General features: G+C 44.2%; 1 protein-coding gene across 1 annotated transcript; it reads left to right on the top strand.

Moving 5' to 3' along the window:
* The first annotated feature begins 628 nt into the window (after window positions 1-628).
* HHIPL2 (HHIP like 2) lies at window positions 629-22,034 on the top strand. Its single transcript, XM_054023497.1, has 9 exons — window positions 629-1,006; window positions 6,196-6,848; window positions 9,565-9,708; window positions 10,991-11,322; window positions 12,864-12,990; window positions 13,392-13,537; window positions 15,575-15,656; window positions 18,992-19,074; window positions 21,043-22,034. Exons 1-9 carry the CDS (start codon window positions 629-631, stop codon window positions 21,423-21,425), a joined length of 2,328 nt encoding a protein of 775 aa, XP_053879472.1. The 3' UTR covers window positions 21,426-22,034.

The following is a 22,034-nucleotide window of genomic DNA, read 5'->3' as shown; positions in this document are numbered from 1 at the left end:
GGATTTCTTTTAAGTTTAACTCTAGTTCTGAATTTGTAGAATACCTTGTTTGGCAATAGCATCCCTGTAAAGATTTTTATCCTCACGTACACTCAACATTTATTTAAGATGGGATTATTAAATGAATCTTAAACAGGGTGGAGGACTCCCTGCTTCCATCCCTGTAGAATCTGATCCAAGTTTGACCCAGCTCTTGAAAATTAAATAGAGGGTATGTACTGATTGAAAATGATCCATTCATTTTCCTTCCCTGATATTTTCACAGCTGCAGCATGCTTTGCATTGTAAATAGGGAGAGCAGATCAGGTTGGATATATTTGGATCACACGCATTGTACTGTTTACCTGTTATACATATTCAATGAATGATTTTGGAACCTGTTTAAAGTAAGTTGTAGGGACTAGATGTGTGAGTGCTCTTGGGGGCATGAGAAATGTGCAGAGGGGAGGGAGGCTTCTTGCAATGTGACGTGTGAAATACCAAAGAAGCAGCCTGCAGGGTTTCTCCCCAGCCCACAAATAGTAAACTTCAGAGGGAGAGAGAGAGTGCGCGCGGGGAGAGCCCCAGCGAGCAAGCAAACCTGAGCAAACATTGAGTTCTGCAGCTGGCAATTTGTAAAGCTCAGAGGATGAATGGGCCTTATCTTAAAGATAGCCAGGATTCCTATACATCTGACCTCAGGAAACCTCCAGTGAAGAAGGTTAATGTTTGGCCACACAGCAGCAGGTCTGGAGTTAGCAACTTGTCCCCAAACTTTTTCTTTTACCTCTCTGTCGCCTTGCTGGGCCAAGCAGGCATGCTCTGGGGGCACCCCCAGTGCCTGGACTACGGACCCCCTTTCCAGCCCCCTTTCCACCTGGAGTTTTGCTCTGCCTATGAGACCTTTGGCTGCTGTGACCAGGATAAGGACAACAGCATTGCAGCTAAATACTGGGAGATCATGGATTACATTGATCCCCAGGGCCACGAGCTGTGTGGAGGGTATATCAAGGATATCCTGTGTCAGGTAGGGCAAAGGGTTTCAACCTGTAGTTTACACTATTTTTGTGCATTTGTTTGTGTGCACACTCATGTGCTATAGGTTTTTATTAAAAGGTGATTTCTCCCTGTCATCTCTTTTACATTTGTGATGCTGTGGGGATGTGTGGATTTGGGGGAGGGGGAACAGTGGGGGTAATGTTACTGGATAACGGTTATTGCATAGTTTGCATTGGGTTCAAAGTGTGGCCAGGTACCACAGGGATAGATGTCCTCTAAATGCATGTAATAGCATCAGTAACTATAGTTAATAATAAGAAGAACAGGAGTACTTGTGGCACCTTAGAGACTAACAAATTTATTAGAGCATAAGCTTTCGTGGACTACAGCCCACTTCTTCGGATGCATAGTTAATAATGAATTGCTATTTTTTGATAGCTGTAGTGCTGATGGAATGAAGGAGTGTATCCTGCTGTTAGGAGGGGGACAATACTAGCCCCTTTGAAACTAAGGGAGGATTAAAAAGATCAATATTTATTTTTCATTCTGCTCATAAATACAGGGTGACTTGGATGGCAGATTATACAGGACATGAAGCACAGTGTTTGCATTCCCAGGTCTCATGACGAATGTGTTTAGATTGTGCTCCTGCCTAGTACACTGCAAACGCTGTGGTTATTAAAGTAGAACAACATTAAGAAACAGCCAGAAGATTCATGCAGCTGAAAGATCCTGAGGCTTCAGCTGTTGCATTTCCCCTGTGCTTTCTTCCCACTGCCCATCTGGCTCATGGAAGCAGACAGTTCAGTAGTAAAAGCTCTTCTTGGGTTCCTGCCTGCACAATGATTTGTGAGTAGAAAGGACCTGACTTTTTAACAGGTATGCTAATCATGCTGGTCATGATTTACTGTATGCCAACACAAAGCAGCCATAAACCATATTTTTGCTTATCACATAGGTATAAAATTCTTCCAGCTAATCCTTCTTAGCTTTCAAATATTATCTATGTTTACTAAATACTTCCACTTTTATAGTCTCATTGGTCAGAGTCTGGAGTCACCTTGGAGAAACCAACTTTCAGAAAAATAACATCAACATTTCATCAGTCACTTACACCCAATAAACGAAGAAAAAAATTAATGTGGCCATGGCAGAACATAATTCACACTAATGTTTAATGATTGAGCGGCCTATGGAGGATTTCCTATATGTGACAGCTAGAAAATAAGCCCACACATTAATAATAACAATTAAGACTGTTGCATCTTTATACTTTGATCATAAGACCTGACATAAGTCCTAGCTTAGTTTGAATTAATTGTAATCATATTATAAAAATACTGGTGTATATTTTTAAAAATAATTGTCTTAGTAACCTTAGAGATTCTATAATAATGACTTATCTATTAACTCTTTGATGAGAAGTGGCTAGTGACTGCTAGTTTTTAATGACTTGCTTCTGCTCCTATTGATGTTAATGTCAACACACTGGGAACAGGCTAGGTTACTTGGTGAGATTCAGTTGTTTATTGGATTAGCACAGTCAGCAAGGTTCTACTGCATAATGCTTTTTTCCCCTCAAGTGAAGTCAGCCATAGCTCTTTGATCCAATAAGTAGTAAGGACAGCTCATCATTCCACCAAATCAAGGCCATATTAATAATTAGTAATGATTGTTAAATGTTTCAGAGTAGCAGCCGTGTTAGTCTGTATCCGCAAAAAGAACAGGAGTACTTGTGGCACCTTAGAGACTAACAAATTTATTTGAGCGTAAGTTTTTGTGGGCTACAGCCCACTTCTTCGGATGCATACCGAAGAAATGGGCTGTAGTCCACGAAAGCTTATGCTCTAATAAATTTGTTAGTCTCTAAGGTGCCACAAGTACTCCTGTTCTTTTTTTGTTAAATGTTGACACATGTGATGAGTACTGCACATGATACAAAACAGACTCTGAGAAACTGTGAGGATCCAATCTTGCACACAGCTAAGTTGATGAAAGACTGCTTCTGCCTCCCCAAGGTGAAGTTCCTACAGCGATAGAAAAAACGTTTGTATCATTATAGTCTGCATCTACACGATGGGGTTATAGCAGCACAGCTATGGCACCCTAGCTGTGCCACCACTGTATCACTTGTAGTAGAGACATGGCCAAAGCCCTTTCAGGCAAGTGCGCGGAAGCCAATGCATCCATTCTATGCTAGAAATAGTGGAGAGCAAACAGACCTGCTTTTGATAGTCTTCCTGGTATGGTAGCAAGTTGGTGTTAAGAGCTGATGTAATGTGCTGCAAAGAGGAAGCTATTTGTAGTGCACAACAACTTTTATTGGTCCTACAAAACCCAGGAGCCATGCTACACATTCCTCAGTGCCATCTCCTGTCACCTTATCGATATCTATTTACATATATACAGACAGAGAGCACTCTTGTAACGAGTAGTTTAGAAAGTATTTTTAACAGCTTTGCCTCTGTCACAGCCTAGATCTCCTGCATTTCTCTTTATAATTTTAGCTGAAGTGAAAGCAAAAGATCAACTCATCAGATTGCGTAAAGTGACATGACTCCACTGACATCAGTGGAGCTGCTCTGATTTACACCGGCTGACAGTCGGGCCGTATTTGCTAATTATTTGATTGACTGATTGAAAACATTTAGGGCTAGAAAGGCCAGATCCCCAGAGGCTGTAAAAGGGTAGCTAGTCTGAGATATGCCAGCTGAGGATCTGGTCCGTACAGTCCAGGTGAAGCCCTGGTCAAGACCTGCCCTTGATGTCCTTAAGAAAGAGCACTGATGGCAGCTGATGCCCTAGGAGGCAATCCCTGGTAGCACACACTAGAATGGCAGCTTCATCAGCCTTTGAGAGGATTTAAGGTTTCCCTGTTCAGCTGGCTGGTGTAGGGGGAAGGTGAATTAAATCTTGTTTAGACTAGGATTGAAAGGTGTGATATTAGCATGTGCTACCTAAAATCGTAATTGGCATGTTTTAAGATCTGGTATAGATAGGCACACTGCCTGTAACTTGGCATGTGCTAGGGGGAATCCTAAAGGCTCAAAAAACAGAATACAAATAAAAATGACACAATATTTATTCTTTTTGTAACCACCCTCCCGCAAATCCCCTCCAACCCTTAAGCCAGTATCATGATTGGGGTGGGGGCTGACTCATGATTTCTGAATGAGTCGGGTTAGAAAATACTGTGAATGAGAACTGAGTGTCACAGGGCCTGTCTGCTAAGAGTTAATGGAGATTCTCCTTTACTTCAAGTGGTAGGGGCCTGTGCTTTTTGAAGCAGAAGCATTAGAGTTCTATCCCCACTGTCTCCAGGAAGGTCTGTGTGACATGAATGAGAAAACTGTGACATGCTAAAAGGCCCCAGATTTGTCACAATTAATTTCATTGTGTTATGCTCACAATTGCAATTTGTTACACTTAGTGAGAAATCGGTCATTTGTCTTGAAGATGACAGACAAGTGACATCTGGATCTGACAGGTTTCAGAGTGGTAGCTGTGTTAGTCTGTATCCACAAAAAGAACAGGAGTACTTGTGGCACCTTAGAGACTAACAAATTTATTTGAGCGTAAGTTTTTGTGGGCTACAGCCCACTTCTTCAGATGCATAGAATCGAACATATAGAAAGGAAATATATATACGTACAGAACATGAAAAGGTGGAAGTAGCCATATCAACTCTAAGAGGCTAATTAATTAAGATGAGGTATTATCAGCAGGAGAAAAAAAAAAGCTTTTGTAATGATAATCAAGATGGCCCATTTCAGACAGTTGACAAGAGGTATGAGGATACTTAACATGGGGAAATAGATTCAATCTGTGTAATGACTCAGCCATTCCCAGGCTCTATTCAAGCCTAAATTAATGGTATCTAGTTTGCATATTAATTCAAGTTCAGCAGTTTCTCATTGGAGTCTGTTTTTGAAGCTTTTCTGTTGCAAAATTGCCACCTTTAAGGATTCTGAGGATCTTCTTATTTCTTCAGCTCTATTAATTAGTTGAAATAATAATCCATTCCCTCTCCCCATCTCCCACTGTCCCCTTCCTCCACAGAGGAGGGAAATGACCAGCGAGTAGTGTGAGACTGCTTAATCCTGTTGGTTTTACATAGACCCTAAGGAATGCCTTCACCTCAGACATTTAGCCAAAACAATGGCGGTTGTCTGCATTCCTTGCAACACAGACAATGAGTTGGAAATGTGAATAGTTTAGAAACAGCCAAGGCTACTAAGTGAATGGCTGGAAAAGAATGTCCCCTGCTTAGAGGGTACACTTTGTTCAATACCTTAAACTGTAGAAGACCTAGCATCACAGTGATAAGGAGTAGAGGCTGGAGGGAGTTCATTAAGGTTAGAGGTGCTGAGGTTGCTTCTTGCTTCAATGAGAAATGCATTTCTCCCTCACATGCAAGCACATTTGGATGCTACAGCAGTTGCCATAGTTCTTAGTCTCCTGCACACCTCACATAGGTACAGCAGAGAGAACTCCTGAAGCCAATGGAATGACACCAGTGCAAAACTAGGGTGAGAGGAGCATCAGGATTTAACTGATTGTGTTTTCGTTTCTATAAAGCTTGCACCAAAAAATATACAGGTCAAGTATTAATAGAAACATTATTTTCTGAAGGGTCCAACACAGAAACCCAGCTGGGTGAAAGGCTAGTGGAATTTTGCGAAATTGGGTAGGTAAGTGTTAATATCCCCATTACACAGATGGGGAAACTGAGGCACAGAGCTGTGTGCACCCAAATGTTCAAACTTGGGTGCCTAATGTTAGGCACTTAACCTAAATCTTGCACAGCTAAACATTTGATTTAAGGTGCAGAACTTTAGGAACATCAATGTGAAAATGTTGACCTCAGTGATTTATCCGAGATCACACAAAGAGTCAGTGGGGGATCCAGGAGCACAACCCAAGAGTTTTAAATCTCAGTCCAAGCTAAATTGGATCATAATTCAAGGTTATGCATTGACTTCAATGGGACTCCACACACGCTCAAAGCTAGGTATGTGCTTAAATGCTTTGTTGAATCAAGACCTTAAAGAGATCTGAAAAATGCAGTGGGAATGTTATTCCAAGATTGTTTAATTGGGGCTATTTATCTTATTAATGATTTGCATGTTACTGACCAGTTTGCTTGGATGAAGGCTACTCAGTGCATCAGGGATCCGTACAGACAGACATGTAATTAGTTTGTGTTTATTTTCATAGGAGTGCTCCCCATATGCGGCACATCTCTATGATGCAGAAAACCCCCAGACACCTCTTAGGAACCTCCCAGGACTTTGCTTTGACTACTGCTCTGAGTTCCATTTCAACTGCCGCTCTGCTATCACACTGCTGACTAATGATAAACACATTCAAGAATGCTGTGAGAGGAACAAAACCCGCTTCTGTAACCTCCTTAACATACAGGACCAAGACTATTGCTACCCCAATGTGCTAACAAACACAGACCTCAATCGCAACCTGGGGTCAGTAGTGGAGGACCCCAAGGGCTGCCTTCAGCTGTGCCTGACAGAGGTTGCTAATGGGCTGAGGAATCCGGTACTGATGCTCCATGCTAATGACAACACCCATCGCATGTTCGTAGCTGAACAGGTGGGGATCATCTGGGTCTACTTGCCTGATGGGAGCCGATTGGAGGAGCCCTTTCTAGATATTAAGAAAATAGTGCTGGCTAGTCCATGGATAGGGGATGAGAGGGGTTTCCTAGGGATGGCTTTTCACCCCAAGCACAGACACAACAGAAAATTTTACATCTATTATTCGTACATGGACAAGAAGAAAGCGGAGAAGATCCGGATCAGTGAATTCAAAGTTTTAGCATCTGATGTCAACAAAGCTGATCCACGCTCAGAAAGGTAAAGCTTATTCAGAGCCATTTTGAATGTATCAGTTTCTCATATGACCACATAGGAACTGCCCAACTGCAACATCTGGATCTGAATGCTGAGCTCCTGACCATTCTAAGTTGTGCAGATCCAGGTGTTTGGATGGGCCCATTAAGGAGATTGCTAAACAGAGACAGAAAGAGATGTGAGTGCTGGTTCAAGGTCACATGGTGAGCCCAAAGCAGAATGGAAAATAGCACCAAATTCTCCTTCTCTAACCATTAGACACACTGCCTCCTGTCCCTGCCCTGTGAAATGTAGCAGTACAGTGGCAGCCTCAAACACACCAACTTTTCAAACTGTGAACCCTCTAGAGAATTAACTCCTGCTCTGAAATTGCTTTATAGACAATAATGTTAAATAGGCTCCGTGTTTTTATTGCCCACTGCAAAGGTATTTTATTGCAATGATAATATAAATATCACACACATATCACAGGGATTAAGGCAATACAGAAGTTCTTAGTGGCACCAGCTTGGTCTCACCTCTAATAAAAGTTAAATTGCTCAGAACAAGAACATCTTTTCTGGGGAGGCTGATTCTGTCCCTTTCATTCATAGAAAAGGATTTAGTAATAATTTTGTTGCTTGTGAGCTTCACAGTCATGCTGGAAGACGTATATAAAACAAAAACCCAGTGCCCATTTCTCACTGTGAACGTTTAAAAGGCAAGAAACAGTTTTCACCCAGAATAAACTTTGAAATGTGTTGGAAGATTCCTGTTTTATTTCTGTGCCGATGGTGGGTGGTCAGGGGTGCAATTAAGGGAGAGCTGGGGGACCCAGCCCCCCCCCCCCCCCCCGGCCCGTGACCGGAGCTGGAAATTTGGCCCAGCCACTTTGGGATGGCTGGGCCAAATCTGAGTAGGGTTGTGCCTGTTTGGGGCCCCCACCTCTGCAGTCCATCTGGTGCTCATGAGCACGGGGCATCCCCAGCTCCTAAGGAGAAGTACAGCAGGGAGACTGGGAACCCCCAGTGCCCAAGAGGGTGGGAGGACTGGATCTGGGCTTTTTTGGTGCTTCTTGGGGAAGCAGAGATGCAGGAGGAGGGGATGTTACTCTTGAGCTTGATCACCTCTCTGGGTAAGAGCTCGGGACCGAGTGTGGGGTGTGGAGACCATGAAGCTGGGTGTGGGGTGGGGAGCTCAGGGCTGGGTGCTGAGGCAGTGTGGATGGGTTGGACTGGGTGCAGGGGGAAAGTGTGGGGCAGAGAGCTTGGGCTGAGTGCAGGGGAGGGAGAGCGCTCGGCCCCCTCCTGAGGAAAATTCTGGTTGCGCCCCAGTTGTGGTAGATTCTGTGCCACAAGGGGCACAGATGACATCACATTTTTAAGCCCCAACCAGTAGCAGGTTAAAAAAGTCTAATGCTGTTAGATCACCTGACTGAAACCATTCCATCTGGTAGTGGCTGATAGCTGCAGAGCAGCCCAGAAGAAATAAAGCTGATGGGTCTCATTCCTATTCCCAGTGGCAAGTGTCCATATTACAGAAACCCCCAGCATGATGGGCACTCTGCTACTAATAAATAATACTAATGAAGTTTTTGCATTTCTGTAATGCCTTTCCTAGAGGGAATCTAAAATGATTTCCAAAGGAAATAAGCTTCTGAAGAACCCTCTGAAGGAAGTATTATTGTCCACATTTTACAGATGGGAAAACTGAGGCACTGGTTAGTATCCTTGTTGGTAGTCTGAGCAGAGCGGTCAAGGATTGAATGGACACTGGGGCCTGAAGTGTCCTTTCACTTCTAGAGGTGGCTCTTCTCTGTTAAGATGGAAGTACAATGGTGGGGTAGTGTGGGTGGAGCTTGCACTGCCACAGCCATGCTGTACATGTTCGGTGGGTCAACAGAGAACTTCAGCCCCAAGGCCTTGATGTCTGGCCCATTTCCCTGGTCACTAACACACCCCTGACACCTTCCACATCAAGTGCTAGAAAATGCACCCAACAAAATTAGATTTTAAAAATCCAATTGTAAATATAGATAGATACATGTTGAACACATTTCACACTTTATTATGGCTGAAAAGTGCCTTTGGACTGTCAAACTTTCGGGAAGCTCTGCCTCTACAGTAAGAAAAGAACAAGATCCACTGAGCTATTTGATTTTACCATTTGCTGAAAGGGCAAGATGAAATCAATGGGAACAATCGCTGCCCACCTGCTAGTTATGCACTTATCCTTACCAGGCTGCCATGTGCCTTGCAGACTCAGGGTATGTCTCTACATTTGAGCTGGGAAGTGTAATTTCCAGCTCACGTAGATGTACCTGCATTAGCTCCACTCAAGCTAGTGCCTAAAAATAGCAATGTGTCCCCAGCAGCACAGGCGACAGCTTGGGTTAGCCACATACCCAGGTCAGGCAGGATTGTACTCAAGATGGCTAGCCCGAGAGGCCATCTGTGCTGCCACGGAGACAATGCTACTTGTATGTCCACGCAAAGTGGGAATCACACCTCCCAGCTCAAACGTAGACATACCCTTAAATGGAGAGATGTGATTAGCAAAAGACATGAAAGGTCCTTGCTTAGCCTGGAAACAGTAAGATACCTTGGAAAGATACGTTATGCAGATAAGCAGTTCTGCTTATTGTGCAAACTGAATAGTAACGCATTTCTCTAACCCAACAAGACACTGAATCTTGTCCAGGGGCTACATCTGTGGTTATTTCTCTTTCTTTTCTTTTTAGGAGTCTTTTGGAGCTTGAAGAACCAGCTGCAAATCATAACGGGGGGCAGCTCCTCTTTGGCCTGGATGGCTGTCTGTATCTGTTCATCGGGGACGGAGGGAAAGCTGGGGACCCTTTTGGAAAATTTGGGAATGCTCAGAACAAGTAAGCTGGAGGACAGGTTTATGCATCTCTCATGCTAGTGCAATGCATTGGCTTAGTGCATGATGAGACAGAATTTGGACTTTTAGCAAAACAAGAGAATGGACTGATACAACAAAAATGCTGCTTGACTAGTCATTGCAAACCAGGATTATCCCCAATTTACAGTATCAGTGTACTTTTAGGATGAGATTTTCAAAGCCTGAAAATTCCAAAGCCTAGGAGATTCAGATGTCCAAATCCTGTTGGGTATTGGAATCCAAATCCCCTACGTGGTTTTGAATTATTAGGATATTAGCCTTAATATCTTGGAAGAACTGCATACTAGTACTGGCTACAAGGGAAATGAAGAGCAATTTTACATGACAGTTGAAAACCAGTTAAATTGATGTTGTTTCCTATTCAGCGACTGCAGACAGCATCTTGTTTTCCATGCCAAACAGCACGAGTGAGTCATTTACACTGGATGTCTATATTAGTCCAGTCCTTCTGTCCTTACAAGGGACATTTTGTGAATCCAGTTTTAATGTAAGCTATTTTTGCAGCTGAATATACCTATATAAATAACACATTGCTTTTGACAAAAACTTGAAAGTGAAGTTAGTGTCCATGGTACAGATTGATGTTTCCTGAAAATGAAGTCTTCTCCACACACCTAGAACCAGTACAGCCCATTGAGGAGCAGTGCAGGCTTCCCCCATGCTGCCCCGTGCCTCACTCCTGACCTGGTGGAACCACCTCTAAGGGTTGGTTTTACTTCCATGGTCCATCCATTCTTTTGCCCCTCTGCTGAGACAAGGGTGCCAATGAGTATCATTTGTGACGGTAGTTTTTGTGTTGATTGAAGAATATTGTAACGGGGCTTCATGGCTGTCGCACTGTGGCCACGTGGAGCTTCATGGGGAAAGCAGAGAGAGAGACCTGATATCTCCGTTCTCCAGAAAAACACAGATCCTATGTGAGTTAAAGGAGAAACTCCATTAGCTGTGTGCAGCAGAGGGCCTATCGCACACAGCCAAGCAGTTCCGATTCCTTTCAGCGGAGGGCAGTGGTGCTTGTGTACTCCCTCCACCTCCCCCCGCCAATCCAGTTCATTACAATATTTATGAGAGCTGGTTGAAATTTTTTTAAATTTTAAATATTTTTTTGATGAAAAAAGGGGCAAATTTTTCATGAAAATTTTCAGTGTTCCCATTTTCCCACCAACTCTGAGATTAACATCTATAAGCCTTGATTTACCTGACAGTCTCATTAACCTATTGCTTATGCCTTGCCTTACTTTCAGGAGTACGTTACTAGGAAAAGTTTTACGGATAGATGTGAATGGAAAAAGCCCAGATGGAAAGCCATATCGCATCCCACCAGATAACCCCTTTGTCTCGGATCCCAAGGCTCTCCCTGAGGTCTATGCCTACGGAGTCAGGAATATGTGGCGCTGTGCTGTTGACAGAGGGGACCCAGTCACTCACAAGGGACGAGGGAGAATATTCTGTGGTGATGTTGGACAGAACAGGTTTGAAGAAGTTGACGTCATTGTTAAAGGAGGGAACTACGGCTGGAGAGCTAAGGAGGGATTTGAATGTTATGACATAAAGCTTTGCTATAATTCCTCCTTAGGTAAGCCAATCACTTCTTGTGGGAGCTTTGCTTGAACGAGCACACACCATGCAATATGTACTTAGTTAACGACTATACTGCTGCTCTTCCAGTGAACCTCTGTAATCTGAAGTCATGTACGGGAGGATGGGGAATATGTTCCTGTCTGATAAGAAAACATACAGCCCCCCAGCTTTCCAATCCAGAGGCATCAAAATACAAAACATCCTGGCATCTCTGTTGTGCACCGCATTGCACAAATGGCAAAGGACCAGTGCCAGTGCCCATTGCAGTCAACAGAAGTCTTCTATGGAGTCCAGTGGGCACTGGATTGGGGCCTAAGTGCATTATCGGGAATAGTTGCCTTCCTCTGAAACATCAGGTAGTGGCCAGGCTTGGTGACATGATCTTGTAGCAAATCCTATGTAGGAGGCAGTGCTGCCTACTGGATAGAGCACTGGAGTGGGCCTCAGAAGACCTGGGTTCTACTCCTGGCTGACTTTGTCTTTGATAAGTCATTTCACCTTTCTGTACCTCAGTTTCCCCATCTGTAAAATGGGCATAATGATACCACTCATCTTTGTAAAGTGCTTTGATACCGACTGATGAAAAGCACAATATAAGAGCTGGGTGTAATTATGTTCCTTAAGGATTTTGTTGACAAGCACCACTCTTAAGATAATAAAATGTAAATGACTCTGGGAACTAAGCTTGGCATACGAGCGTACGTATGCAGCATCTGTCTACACACCACAGATGTGCTGGTGATTGCCATATGGTGCCATTACTGCTGAATATGCCAGCAGTTTTTAACAAGGTCCAGCACTGTGGCATAAGGACCAGAAAGTTTACCATGTGCCTGTGTTAGGCTTGGCTGCTAGGCTTCAGATTTTAACTCATTACATTTTTCTATCTGTGCTGTTCAGCATAAACAGACAATCTCAGTCATATTAAAAAAGTGCAGACAGGACTGAAAGTTTTCAGGAGCAGAATGTCAGCCCCTCCCCAGAAAGGCTGGAACCACCTTTCCTGGTGCCAGGCTGAAAGGGTGGCAGTAACTTACATTTCTGGTAATATTTGTGATCCAGCAGAATGATTTTCAGTTGCCGGCATGGTTAGCATTTACTGTACTGGGAGCAGTTGCAATGTATAAATCTGTTGAGCTGAGCTGCAACTTCCTGCTTCCGTATTTTGTCTTTTCAGTAGAAAACAACAGAATTTTTAATGTTGATCTTTGTTAAAATGCTTGCTACACTTGGCCACATGTAACGTTTCATGAACTCTCTCTGCAGCATTTACCTGATGTAAAGAATATTGGTCCAGCATGATAATGAAGTTCACTGGTTGAGTCTTGTTAAGCCACGTAGGAAGCTCTTTAAACCTCAGGGCCAAATTCTCTGCTGGTGTAAATGGATGAAACCTCATTGAAATGAACCAAGCTACTCCCATGTCCACTAGCCCTTTTGGCCTCCATTGCATACATCAATATTGTTGACCAGTTGCTCTTTGATCAGCGAGTCCATGAAAGCTATTCTGTTTTTTTGTGTGTATGTGTTTAACAGATGACATTCTTCCGATATTTGCCTATGGCCACACTGTGGGGAAGTCAGTCACTGGAGGATACGTGTACCGGGGATGTGAATCTCCAAACCTGAATGGCCTCTACATTTTTGGTGATTTCATGAGTGGGTGAGGGAGACAACAGTTTCCATTCTTTTCTATCCGGCTATCCTTATATTTATACGGCTTCCATGTCTGAGCATTCTGAAACCCTCTGGCCCACAGTCAGTGAAAGTCCTAGACAGTGAAAGTCCTAGACATTCATTATATTTAGATCAATGGTTTGGTTTGGTCCATTACAGAGACAGCACCTGTAAAGTTCTGATCTGGATCTGAACTTCACCCAAGTTAGAGCTTTCAGAATTGGGGTTTTTATTCAGGCCCATCTTATACAAAAGAAAATTAAACCCACTTTAAGGATCAGGGTTCCAACTAACCTTTTACTTCCAGTGATGCATGATTTTTGCAGGAATTAACCCTGAGAATGGAAAAATGGAATCCTACAACATAAGGTTTTATTTTTCATCCAGTCGACTTATGGCTTTGCAGGAAGATGAGAGGGAAAAGAAATGGAAGAAACAAGATATTTGTATTGGTAGCACTAAAGCCTGTGCTTTCCCTGGGCTGATCAGCTCTTATAACAAATTCATCATCTCCTTTGCTGAAGACGAAGCAGGTAATGCATCTCCCTAACCACATTTGTATAGGAAACTGGGTTCTGTGTTTCAGGGTGAATATATGGGGTTTGGTTGCCCTTTGGAAATGTTAGTGAAGATTGACTGTGCAGGGGTGATGAAATATCTCCGCATTGCAGCTGGGGTTGGCAGATGGTTCAGACAGTTCAGAAATATGCCCAGTCATGAGACCTTGTGAGTTTTTTCCCACCTACCCTAGACACCCGTGATGCAGAACTCAAGACAGCTCATGATAGAGCTCACTACCCACTTGAAATTTGAATCCGGATCTGAACTCACTCAAAGTTGGGTGAGGTGGTTGGATTCCTGTTTTGATTCATACCCATATACATTGTTTGTTCACTTGTTTAAATTTAAAAATGTAAAAGTATGGGTCACTGCAATGGGATCCTCTTCACTACAGTTCTTGCAGCCAGCTGAATCTCTACCCCATCAAGACACCATTCTCATTCACAATGGCAACACTAGGAGCTCTGGTCTGAAGAGACCTTGGTTTGGAGAGAGGAAAAACAATTCCTTTTTATGTATCTGATAGGAGTGTCTCAAAGCTTGGTCAAGGATTTAAAATGTCATCATGGCTTTAACAAAAGTGAAATTACTAACAGATCCATCGGTCATGCCTTCCTGAGTACAAAGAGCTCTCCAAAGCATAATGCAAAATTGATCTCAACGCTTCAGATAGCAGCCAGCTGTGCTCTGGCAGAGTTTGGCAGAAGAGGAAGCCCTCTGATAATAACTTATGGTTCATCAGAATGTGGATATCATCCTGTGCTTGTAATGGAAAAGATCCTGGATGAGCTCAGACCGGGGAATACTAGTTTCTTACGCATCTGGCTACCGTTTCTAGAAAATGAAAAATAAGGCAGAAGACCTAGAGAGACCTGGGGAATACAGAAATGTTGCTTTAGTGTAAAACACTGACAGGCTTTTGCCTCTGTTCTAGTAATAAGTGGCAGAGATGGATGTTAAACTCCAGTATCAACTCTTCCTCTAAAAATTGTCACAGTGCTGTAATGTAATTTGAACTACAACAATAGTTTCTCCTGGTATTTGTTCAAACTACAATAACCTCCCTAGATATGTATCAGAGGGGTAGCCGTGTTAGTCTGGATCTGTAAAAAGCGACAGAGGGTCCTGTGGCACCTTTAAGACTAACAGATGTATTGGAGCATAAGCTTTCGTGGGTGAATGCCCACTTTGTCGGATGCATGTAATGGAAATTTCCAGGGGCAGGTATAAATATGCTGGAAAGAATCAGTCTGGAGATAACTATCAGCCAGCATATTTATACCTGCCCCTGGAAATTTCCATTACATGCATCCGACAAAGTGGGCATTCACCCACGAAAGCTTATGCTCCAATACAGCTGTTAGTCTTAAAGGTGCCACAGGACCCTCTGTTGCTCCCTAGATATTATACTGATGGCTAATGAAAAGATACGTATTCTAGGGATGGTAGTCAATTTTTCCAATTATGAACCTGAACAGCCCAGTAACAAGAGACTTTTGTCCTAAATGATTAGCCATTCTAGAGCCTGTTTGATTTTTTTTGGTAGTTTATAAGTCAGCTAAATATTTTGTTTTTGTGTGTGTGTTTCCTCTATTTATAATTGCTGGCTGCTTTACTGGATAAAAACAAGCCTTTTAGAAAGTACACTTATAGGATATACCCAATAAAATAATATTTTGGAGTGTTCTCCACAGGGGGACACAATAGCTCTGATGCGGCATTGTGATTGGCACAGGACTGCTATGCCTGCATGAAGCCCCACTGAAATCAGTGGGTCTGTGTGTGGGCATTGCAATCTGCCCACATGGATCACGCTGTGAGACCATGGCCCAAGGTGTGAAGAAGGATTTTGAATGAAACAAATAGGATTGTGTATTCCTTTCCAATTATGTGATATAATGGAGGGGCAAGGGAAGGGGGAAATGGTAGTGCACCAAATCTGCAATAATTCTATGCATTTGCATCTGAAACAGCTTATATTCTTTTTTTCTCTCTCTCTGTTTGTTTAGGGGAGCTTTATTTTTTGGCTACTTCTTATCCCAGTGCCTATGCACCCCATGGATCTATCTACAAATTTGTTGATCCTGCAAGGTTAGCATTAAGATCTGGTTTTCCCTTGCATGCTGCTTTATAATCAACACAAATTATCTAGTTGGCTCAATAGAGGTGGAATATCTTGAGCAACTCCCCTGGCTTGAGTGAAGTTAATTCTAGAATTAGACTGACATTTGTATTCATTTACATTACTTCAGACTTAGGCTGATACAACTGAGAATAGAATCAGGCCCAAAATCTGTTAGAAGTTTGGGGACAATAAGGTTAAAAAATGTTCACTTTTTTACAAGTCAAAGATACACCACAAACTTGCTTTAATAGTACAAAGTAATAATCAGTACCCTTCAGGTTCACGACAGAGACAGCCTTTTTCTGTCTATACGTCAGCCAAGGACCCTGTAAAATAGACATTAATTTTGTAATGCCAAAAAGGCCTTTCACCAAAAATTTTCTTTCTTACTCAACATAACTTTAACTTGGCTGCCATGCAGACAAAAATGCCCTTTCACCATGCAAGGTGATCTTTCCAGAATACAGTTGAGGCCCATTGTGTGGGGAGCTTGCATCACCACGCCTCCTGCTGCATCAGTTCTGTGCTTAAAGGATTTGAGTGTTTAGCATCGTCATGCCAACATTGTTCACTACTTCATAGTGTCCTGGAGCCTGGGTGATGGGTAAACGCCCGCTTTGGGGAGGCTAGCCCACTAGCCCTGCCCCTTCTGCACCAGGCCCTGCCCCCCCACAGCCTGGAGCCCACAAGTGCTGGGCCAGCCTCAGCACTGGGCCGAACTGCCGGCCTCCCACCCCTGAAGGCCCTCCCCTGTCTGAGCTGCTGGCCCCCACCATCAGCACCAGGCCGTCGGCCCCTTGAGCACCAGGCTGGCCCAGCGCTGGGTTGGCCCCCTTGAGCACCAGCCCCTCCCACACCTGAAGGCCCTCCCCAGGACGAGCCGCTGGCTGCCAGTGCCGAGCCGCTGGCCCCCCAAGCCTCCAGCCCCTCCCTGCCCCTGAAAGCCCCGCCAGCCCCAGAGCGCCCGGCCGACCCTCCTCACTTGCCAGCCGCTGGCTCTCCCCACCCCGAGGAGGAGGGATGCAGCGAGCAGCAGGGACCTGGGGGAGGTGGGGGTGGAGGAGGCAGTGGGGATCTCAGGGAAGGGGCAGGGCCACCACATCTCAGGTGTCCAGTGGCGGATCAGTGGCAGCACCAGGGAAGCCTAAGCCTATTATACCCACCAGAAGGGACCATTTAGATTATCTAGTCCAGAGGTGCTCCAACTCTTTTTGCTGGGCTCCCCTTTGAAAATATTTCAGGCTGTAATGACCCCCTCTCAAAAAAGTGACAACCCGCACCTCATAGCATACCACCCTTACTTCTGCGCTGCTGCTGGCGGTGGCGCTGCCTTCAGAGCTGGGCTCTCTGGCCACGACCCTCCTGTAATAGCCTTGTGACCTCCTTTTGGGTTGGGACCCTCAGTTTGAGAAACACTAATCTAGTCTGACCCCCTGCATATCACAGGCCATTACATTTCACCCAAATTCCCCTATGTTGAGCCCAATGACTTCAGTTAAACCAAAGCATGTTAGTCGTGAGGAGACTGAACAGTTGTGTGCCACAGGCAGAGAACAGGAGAGACCCAGGTGCCACCAATGCCTGACTGATGAGGTGAACTATGTCCAGGCAAGTCATGCCTCATACTGCAGAGAAAGGTGAAAAAACCCAATTAAACAATTTAAATTGAAAACAGATTAAAAATGCTTTGTAATCTCTAAGTCTCCTGTGAATTCCAGTGTTATGAACTGGGGTTAATAGGGTTTAGCAGGGTCAGTTATGAATCAGTTCTCCAGGGTGGGTCTATTAGGCTACATTTTGATAATCTTAGGAGGCTGTACAAAAGCAGTGATATGCTGGCACTTTCCTGAATTGTTGCTATCTATGACTAGGCAAATATACTGTAGGGATTTCTTCTGGATTTGCACACAAGGAAAGCTGGCTTGCAGGACTCTACCGCATGTGTTCTTAGGTGTTCGTAACCCTGAGGTTCTACTGTATGAGTGGAGAAACCTAGCTTTACATTTTCCAAGAAGCCTGAAGAGAGTTTCCAGATGGCCAGCTTCCTGGAAGCGGGCAAGGAGGCAGCTCACTAATGAACAGCATTACTGCACAGGAGGGCTTGCTGCTTGCTCTACAAGTTTTCCTGAAATGAACCAATTTTCTTTGCTGAGTTTCAGAAGCTTCTCCCCTCACCCTATCACCTGCCTTCTAGAGCATGACTGTATGTTTAATCTTTCCCTTGGTCCTTTGCATGGGCGGTGAACCGCTGGCTGAGGGAGGCTAGCCCCCAGCCCCGCTCCTTCCACTTGAGGCCCCACCCCTTCCGCACACACACCCTGCCGGAGCCCAGAGCTCCCCCCACCACAGCTGCCAGCAGCCTGAGGCTAGCTCCCCAGAGCACTGGGAGGGTGGGCGGCGTGGCCCCAGCCCCGGGAGGGCAGGTGGCACGGCCTGAGCCAGGGCCAGGGCCACCCCACAGGGAGACTGGAGCTGCGGCAAGTGGGAAGCAGGAGGAGGAGGGCCTGGGGGCAGAGTGTGGGCAGGGCCACGTCTGGCTGTTTAGGGAGGCACAGCCTCCCCCAGCCTATGATACCCGTGGCCCATGGTCCTTTGGAGATCTTTTTTCTTTCTGCACCTCATCTGGGTTCCCTGATAACTAGGTCTCATTGCTTATCTGTTCAGCTTTCGTCTTGTCTGTTTTGATTAAGCATCTAACTTTAGTACAGGTCTGATTTTCAGGAGTGCTCAGTAGCCACAATTCCAGTGAAAGCTGAGATTGCTCAGCCCCTCAGAAAATCAGGGCCTTAGGGCTTCACACACTCGGGCATCTCAACAGAGAGGGGCAGCGAGTGAGTGGGGTAGCAGTCTAGCTCTCTCAGTTCTGTCACAATCATAGCTCTTCTATCCTCATTTTTCTTTCATTGCAATTTAACGGAATTTTGTTTTTATTCTACTTTTCTCTGTTGAAGGTGGCCAGATGTGAGGAGCTTGGTACATTGGTGGTATTATAGAGCGAGGTAGCTAGCAAAGAACAGAGAATTTTATGTAGCACCTTTCATAATCGTATCACCAAAATATTACTCCACAATAATAAAACGTGGGTATTTTTCAGTGAGAAAAGACACACTTTTTTGTGAAAAGCATTCCTGATTTTTGACCCTCTCTAATTGCAAACGGTCTGGTTTCTCCTGAGGGCACATGACCTAACAGGGAGGATTGATGTGTGTTGTTGTGATCTCTGTCTCTGGAAAAAGTAAACTTCCTGATCATTTCCTAGATAGTCACATGTGCCTTTTTATCTTTTAAATCTGTTTTGAAGGAGAGCTCCACCTGGGAAATGTAAACACAAGCCTATTCCAGTGAAAACAAAGAGTAAGCGTATCCCATTTGCTCCTCTAGCAAGTAAGTCCTTAGGTTTTCATTTTATTGCGTGGCACAACTGTATACAATCTCAAAGAGATATCAGGTTGAAATGTAAGCATTCGTTAAAGCCAAAGTACTATGCAACAACTGTTAATGTCGTACAATAAGTATGTTAACTCATGTTTCCGTTGCATATTAAATATGCTGCTGCTTTTTAGTGTCCTCAGAGGAGTTTGGAAGTGGCGGAAGTTAGTTTTTCAGTCTTCACAACAGCAACAGAGTGACACATAGAAAACATGTGAGGACAGATGGTGCTGTGGTTAAGGCACTAGATTGGAACTCTCAGGGGACCTGAGTGCAGTTTTGGGCTCTGCCAGACTCCCCATGTAGCCAAAGCCACTGCGGACTACATTCACAAAGCTATTTAGGCGCTTACCCCCCAGACTTAGGTACCTATGTCCAGTTTTTTGACACCACTGTGATTCACAAGACTCCTGCTTGGCTGCTACCAAACCCAGTAGGTGCCTAAACTCACTTGGTGGCTAGGTTTTTGTTGTAAAAGTTCCCTGAGCGCCTAAGTTTCTGCCTCTGAGCATGCACACTGCTGCCTCCCTCTAGGCATCCAAATGCCTATCTCCCACCTAGGCCCCCAAGTGATTCATGAGCCACAAGAAGACAGGCACTCCTACACCTAAATTGCTTCAGGTTCCTAATCTGGTAGACATGCTCATGGGCCACCTAATTCCACACAAAACACCCAGGGAAGGGGAGAGGAGGAGGTCCACTTCCCTCATAATTTTTAGCCCCCTGGTTAGTGCACTGACCTTTAATGCGTGAGACGCCTGGTTCACCTCTCATGTGAGTGGCCTAACCACTGGGCTATGGGAGACTGTGGGTCTCCCTCAGTCTCTCCTGTTGAAGCTGTTCCACTGTAGAATCCGTTTTCCACCTCATGTGGAGCGGGGAACTTGAACTGGGGGTCTCCCACATCCCAGGCAATTACCCTAACCACTGGGCTAAAAGTTATGCACTCACTGGACTAAAAGGTATGCATTCACAACTCTTAACTCTCTGTGACTCTAACCCTTAATCTCTCAACACTTCAGTTTCCCCAGCTGTAAAACTGGGATAATAATACTTCAGTTCCCCTGCCCTTTGTCTGTCGTGCATATTTAGATTGTAATGTCTATGACTCAGGGATTGCCTCCCATTATCTAGGTTGAACAGTACCCAGCACCAGGAGGTCCCACTGGGAGCTGTAGATGCTACTGTAATATAAATAATTAATACTAATGATAATAACGACCTATCAACAAACTGGAGCTGCCAAAGAGAAACTTTATCTACCCTCTCATTAAAATCTGCTTGCAAATTCCATCTTACTCTTTACGCATTTTGGCCTTTTTCTAAACCAGGGGTAGGCAACCTATGGCACGCGTGCCGAAGGTGGCACGCAAGCTGATTTTCAGTGGCACTCACACTGCCCGGGTCCTGGCCAGCAGTCCGGGGGGGCTCTACATTTTAATTTAATTTTAAATGAAGCTTCTTAGACATTTTAAAAACCTTATTTACTTTACATACAATAGTTTAGTTATATATTGAAGACTTATAGAAAGAGACCTTCTAAAAACGTTAAAATGTATTACTGGTACGCGAAACCTTAAATTAGAGTGAATAAATGAAGACTCGGCACACCACTTCTGAAAGGTTGCCGACCCCTGTTCTAAACAAATGTTCCATCATCGTTTTTTATTCTAAGAGAAAACAGACATTCTTAGCAACCCTACAAAAAGAAGCCAGGAATCATATTTAATGGAGGAAGCAGAATCAAAATGAGAAAAGTGAGGCAGTGTTCAAGCATCACAGTTTTTAATCTCTTTTGAAAGGCAAATATGTTTCTTGTCTGCCTGCCTGCTTGTCAGTCTGCTAAGGCTCTTTTTCAGGGATATGTCTGAGTTAGTGTTTTGCCTTAAATCAGGAATGCTGAAGCATTGAATTATTTTTCAGAGACTGTCCTTGAACTGCTTAATGAACCCCCAACAACCAAGCCTCCCAACACATCCTCCATCTCCACAGGAGCCACCCCAGCAACTTCTTCCAAAAAAGCCAAGAAGCCAGCTTCCCCAAAAAGCTCCACCAAGCTGTCAGCAGTGAAGCCAACTGTGTCTGGCAAAAAGAGGCAGGCCAAAGGATCCAAGACTAAACTAGATCTAGCAGAAGAGAAGACAAAGGCTCCAAAGGTATCCAAAGCATCACGTGTGACATCTTTGCCAGACAGGAAAGGTTCCCAGCTAACCAGAGCCAAGAAGAAACTTCTCCCTAAGAAAACAGCAGCAGCTAGGGAGAAAAAACAGAAGAAAAAAGGGGTCAGGTCAAGGAGCTCCCTCTGAACACAAGAGAACTCCCAAAGGGCCAAAAAGAAAGCAAGTGATTGAGAAAAGGACGACCAGTTTGCGGTGTGGACTGGAGTTTTCCAACACGGACCTTATTAGAAGAATCAGACCTGCGTGCAGTTTTTATGCCCATAACATGTTCATAAGTTTATGTGAGGGAAAATTCAGTCTAGGTGAATGCATACTACTTCATGAGTTTAGCATGAGTGAACTATATGTCCTATTATGACTTTAACTGCAGCAAGGTTTTCCACGCCTCATAAGTTTCACATTCTTTGCAAATCTTGCTCTGAAGGCCATTTCCTGACATTAGCAGTTATACAAAGCCTCCACTGACTTCAGTGACAGTCCCACAGGTGCAGTGAGGGTAGGATTTGGTTTCTGGGCATTTGGATTTTTAACCTCAAGGGGTGTTGCCTGAATAAGGATTGCAAGATTAGGCAGCAGGTATCTATCGGTGGGCTTAACTGGTTATGAGGGGGTTCATATTTTAATCACAGTATATGGAATAAATACATTGAAGTTGCCAGATTTTTTTTGGTCAGTATTTTATCATCCTTTGCCACTGAATTTCTTATCTGTCAACATATATTTTTTAAAAATCAC

Source organism: Malaclemys terrapin, chromosome 3, assembly GCF_027887155.1.
Source record: "Malaclemys terrapin pileata isolate rMalTer1 chromosome 3, rMalTer1.hap1, whole genome shotgun sequence".
Taxonomy (NCBI): domain Eukaryota; kingdom Metazoa; phylum Chordata; order Testudines; family Emydidae; genus Malaclemys; species Malaclemys terrapin.
The sequence above is the reverse complement of the archived record's forward strand: the minus strand, read 5'-3'. Positions and strand labels throughout refer to the sequence as shown.

What these genes read in the sequence shown, in the direction of transcription:
- HHIPL2 (XM_054023497.1), top strand. Translation starts at nt 629, where the DNA reads ATGAATGGGCCTTATCTTAAAGATAGCCAGGATTCCTATACATCTGAC. An exon ending in GCTGATCCACGCTCAGAAAG is followed by an intron (nt 6,849 to 9,564) that starts GTAAAGCTTATT and finishes TTTTCTTTTTAG; the next exon opens with GAGTCTTTTGGAGCTTGAAG. An exon ending in AAATTTGTTGATCCTGCAAG is followed by an intron (nt 15,657 to 18,991) that starts GTTAGCATTAAG and finishes TCTGTTTTGAAG; the next exon opens with GAGAGCTCCACCTGGGAAAT.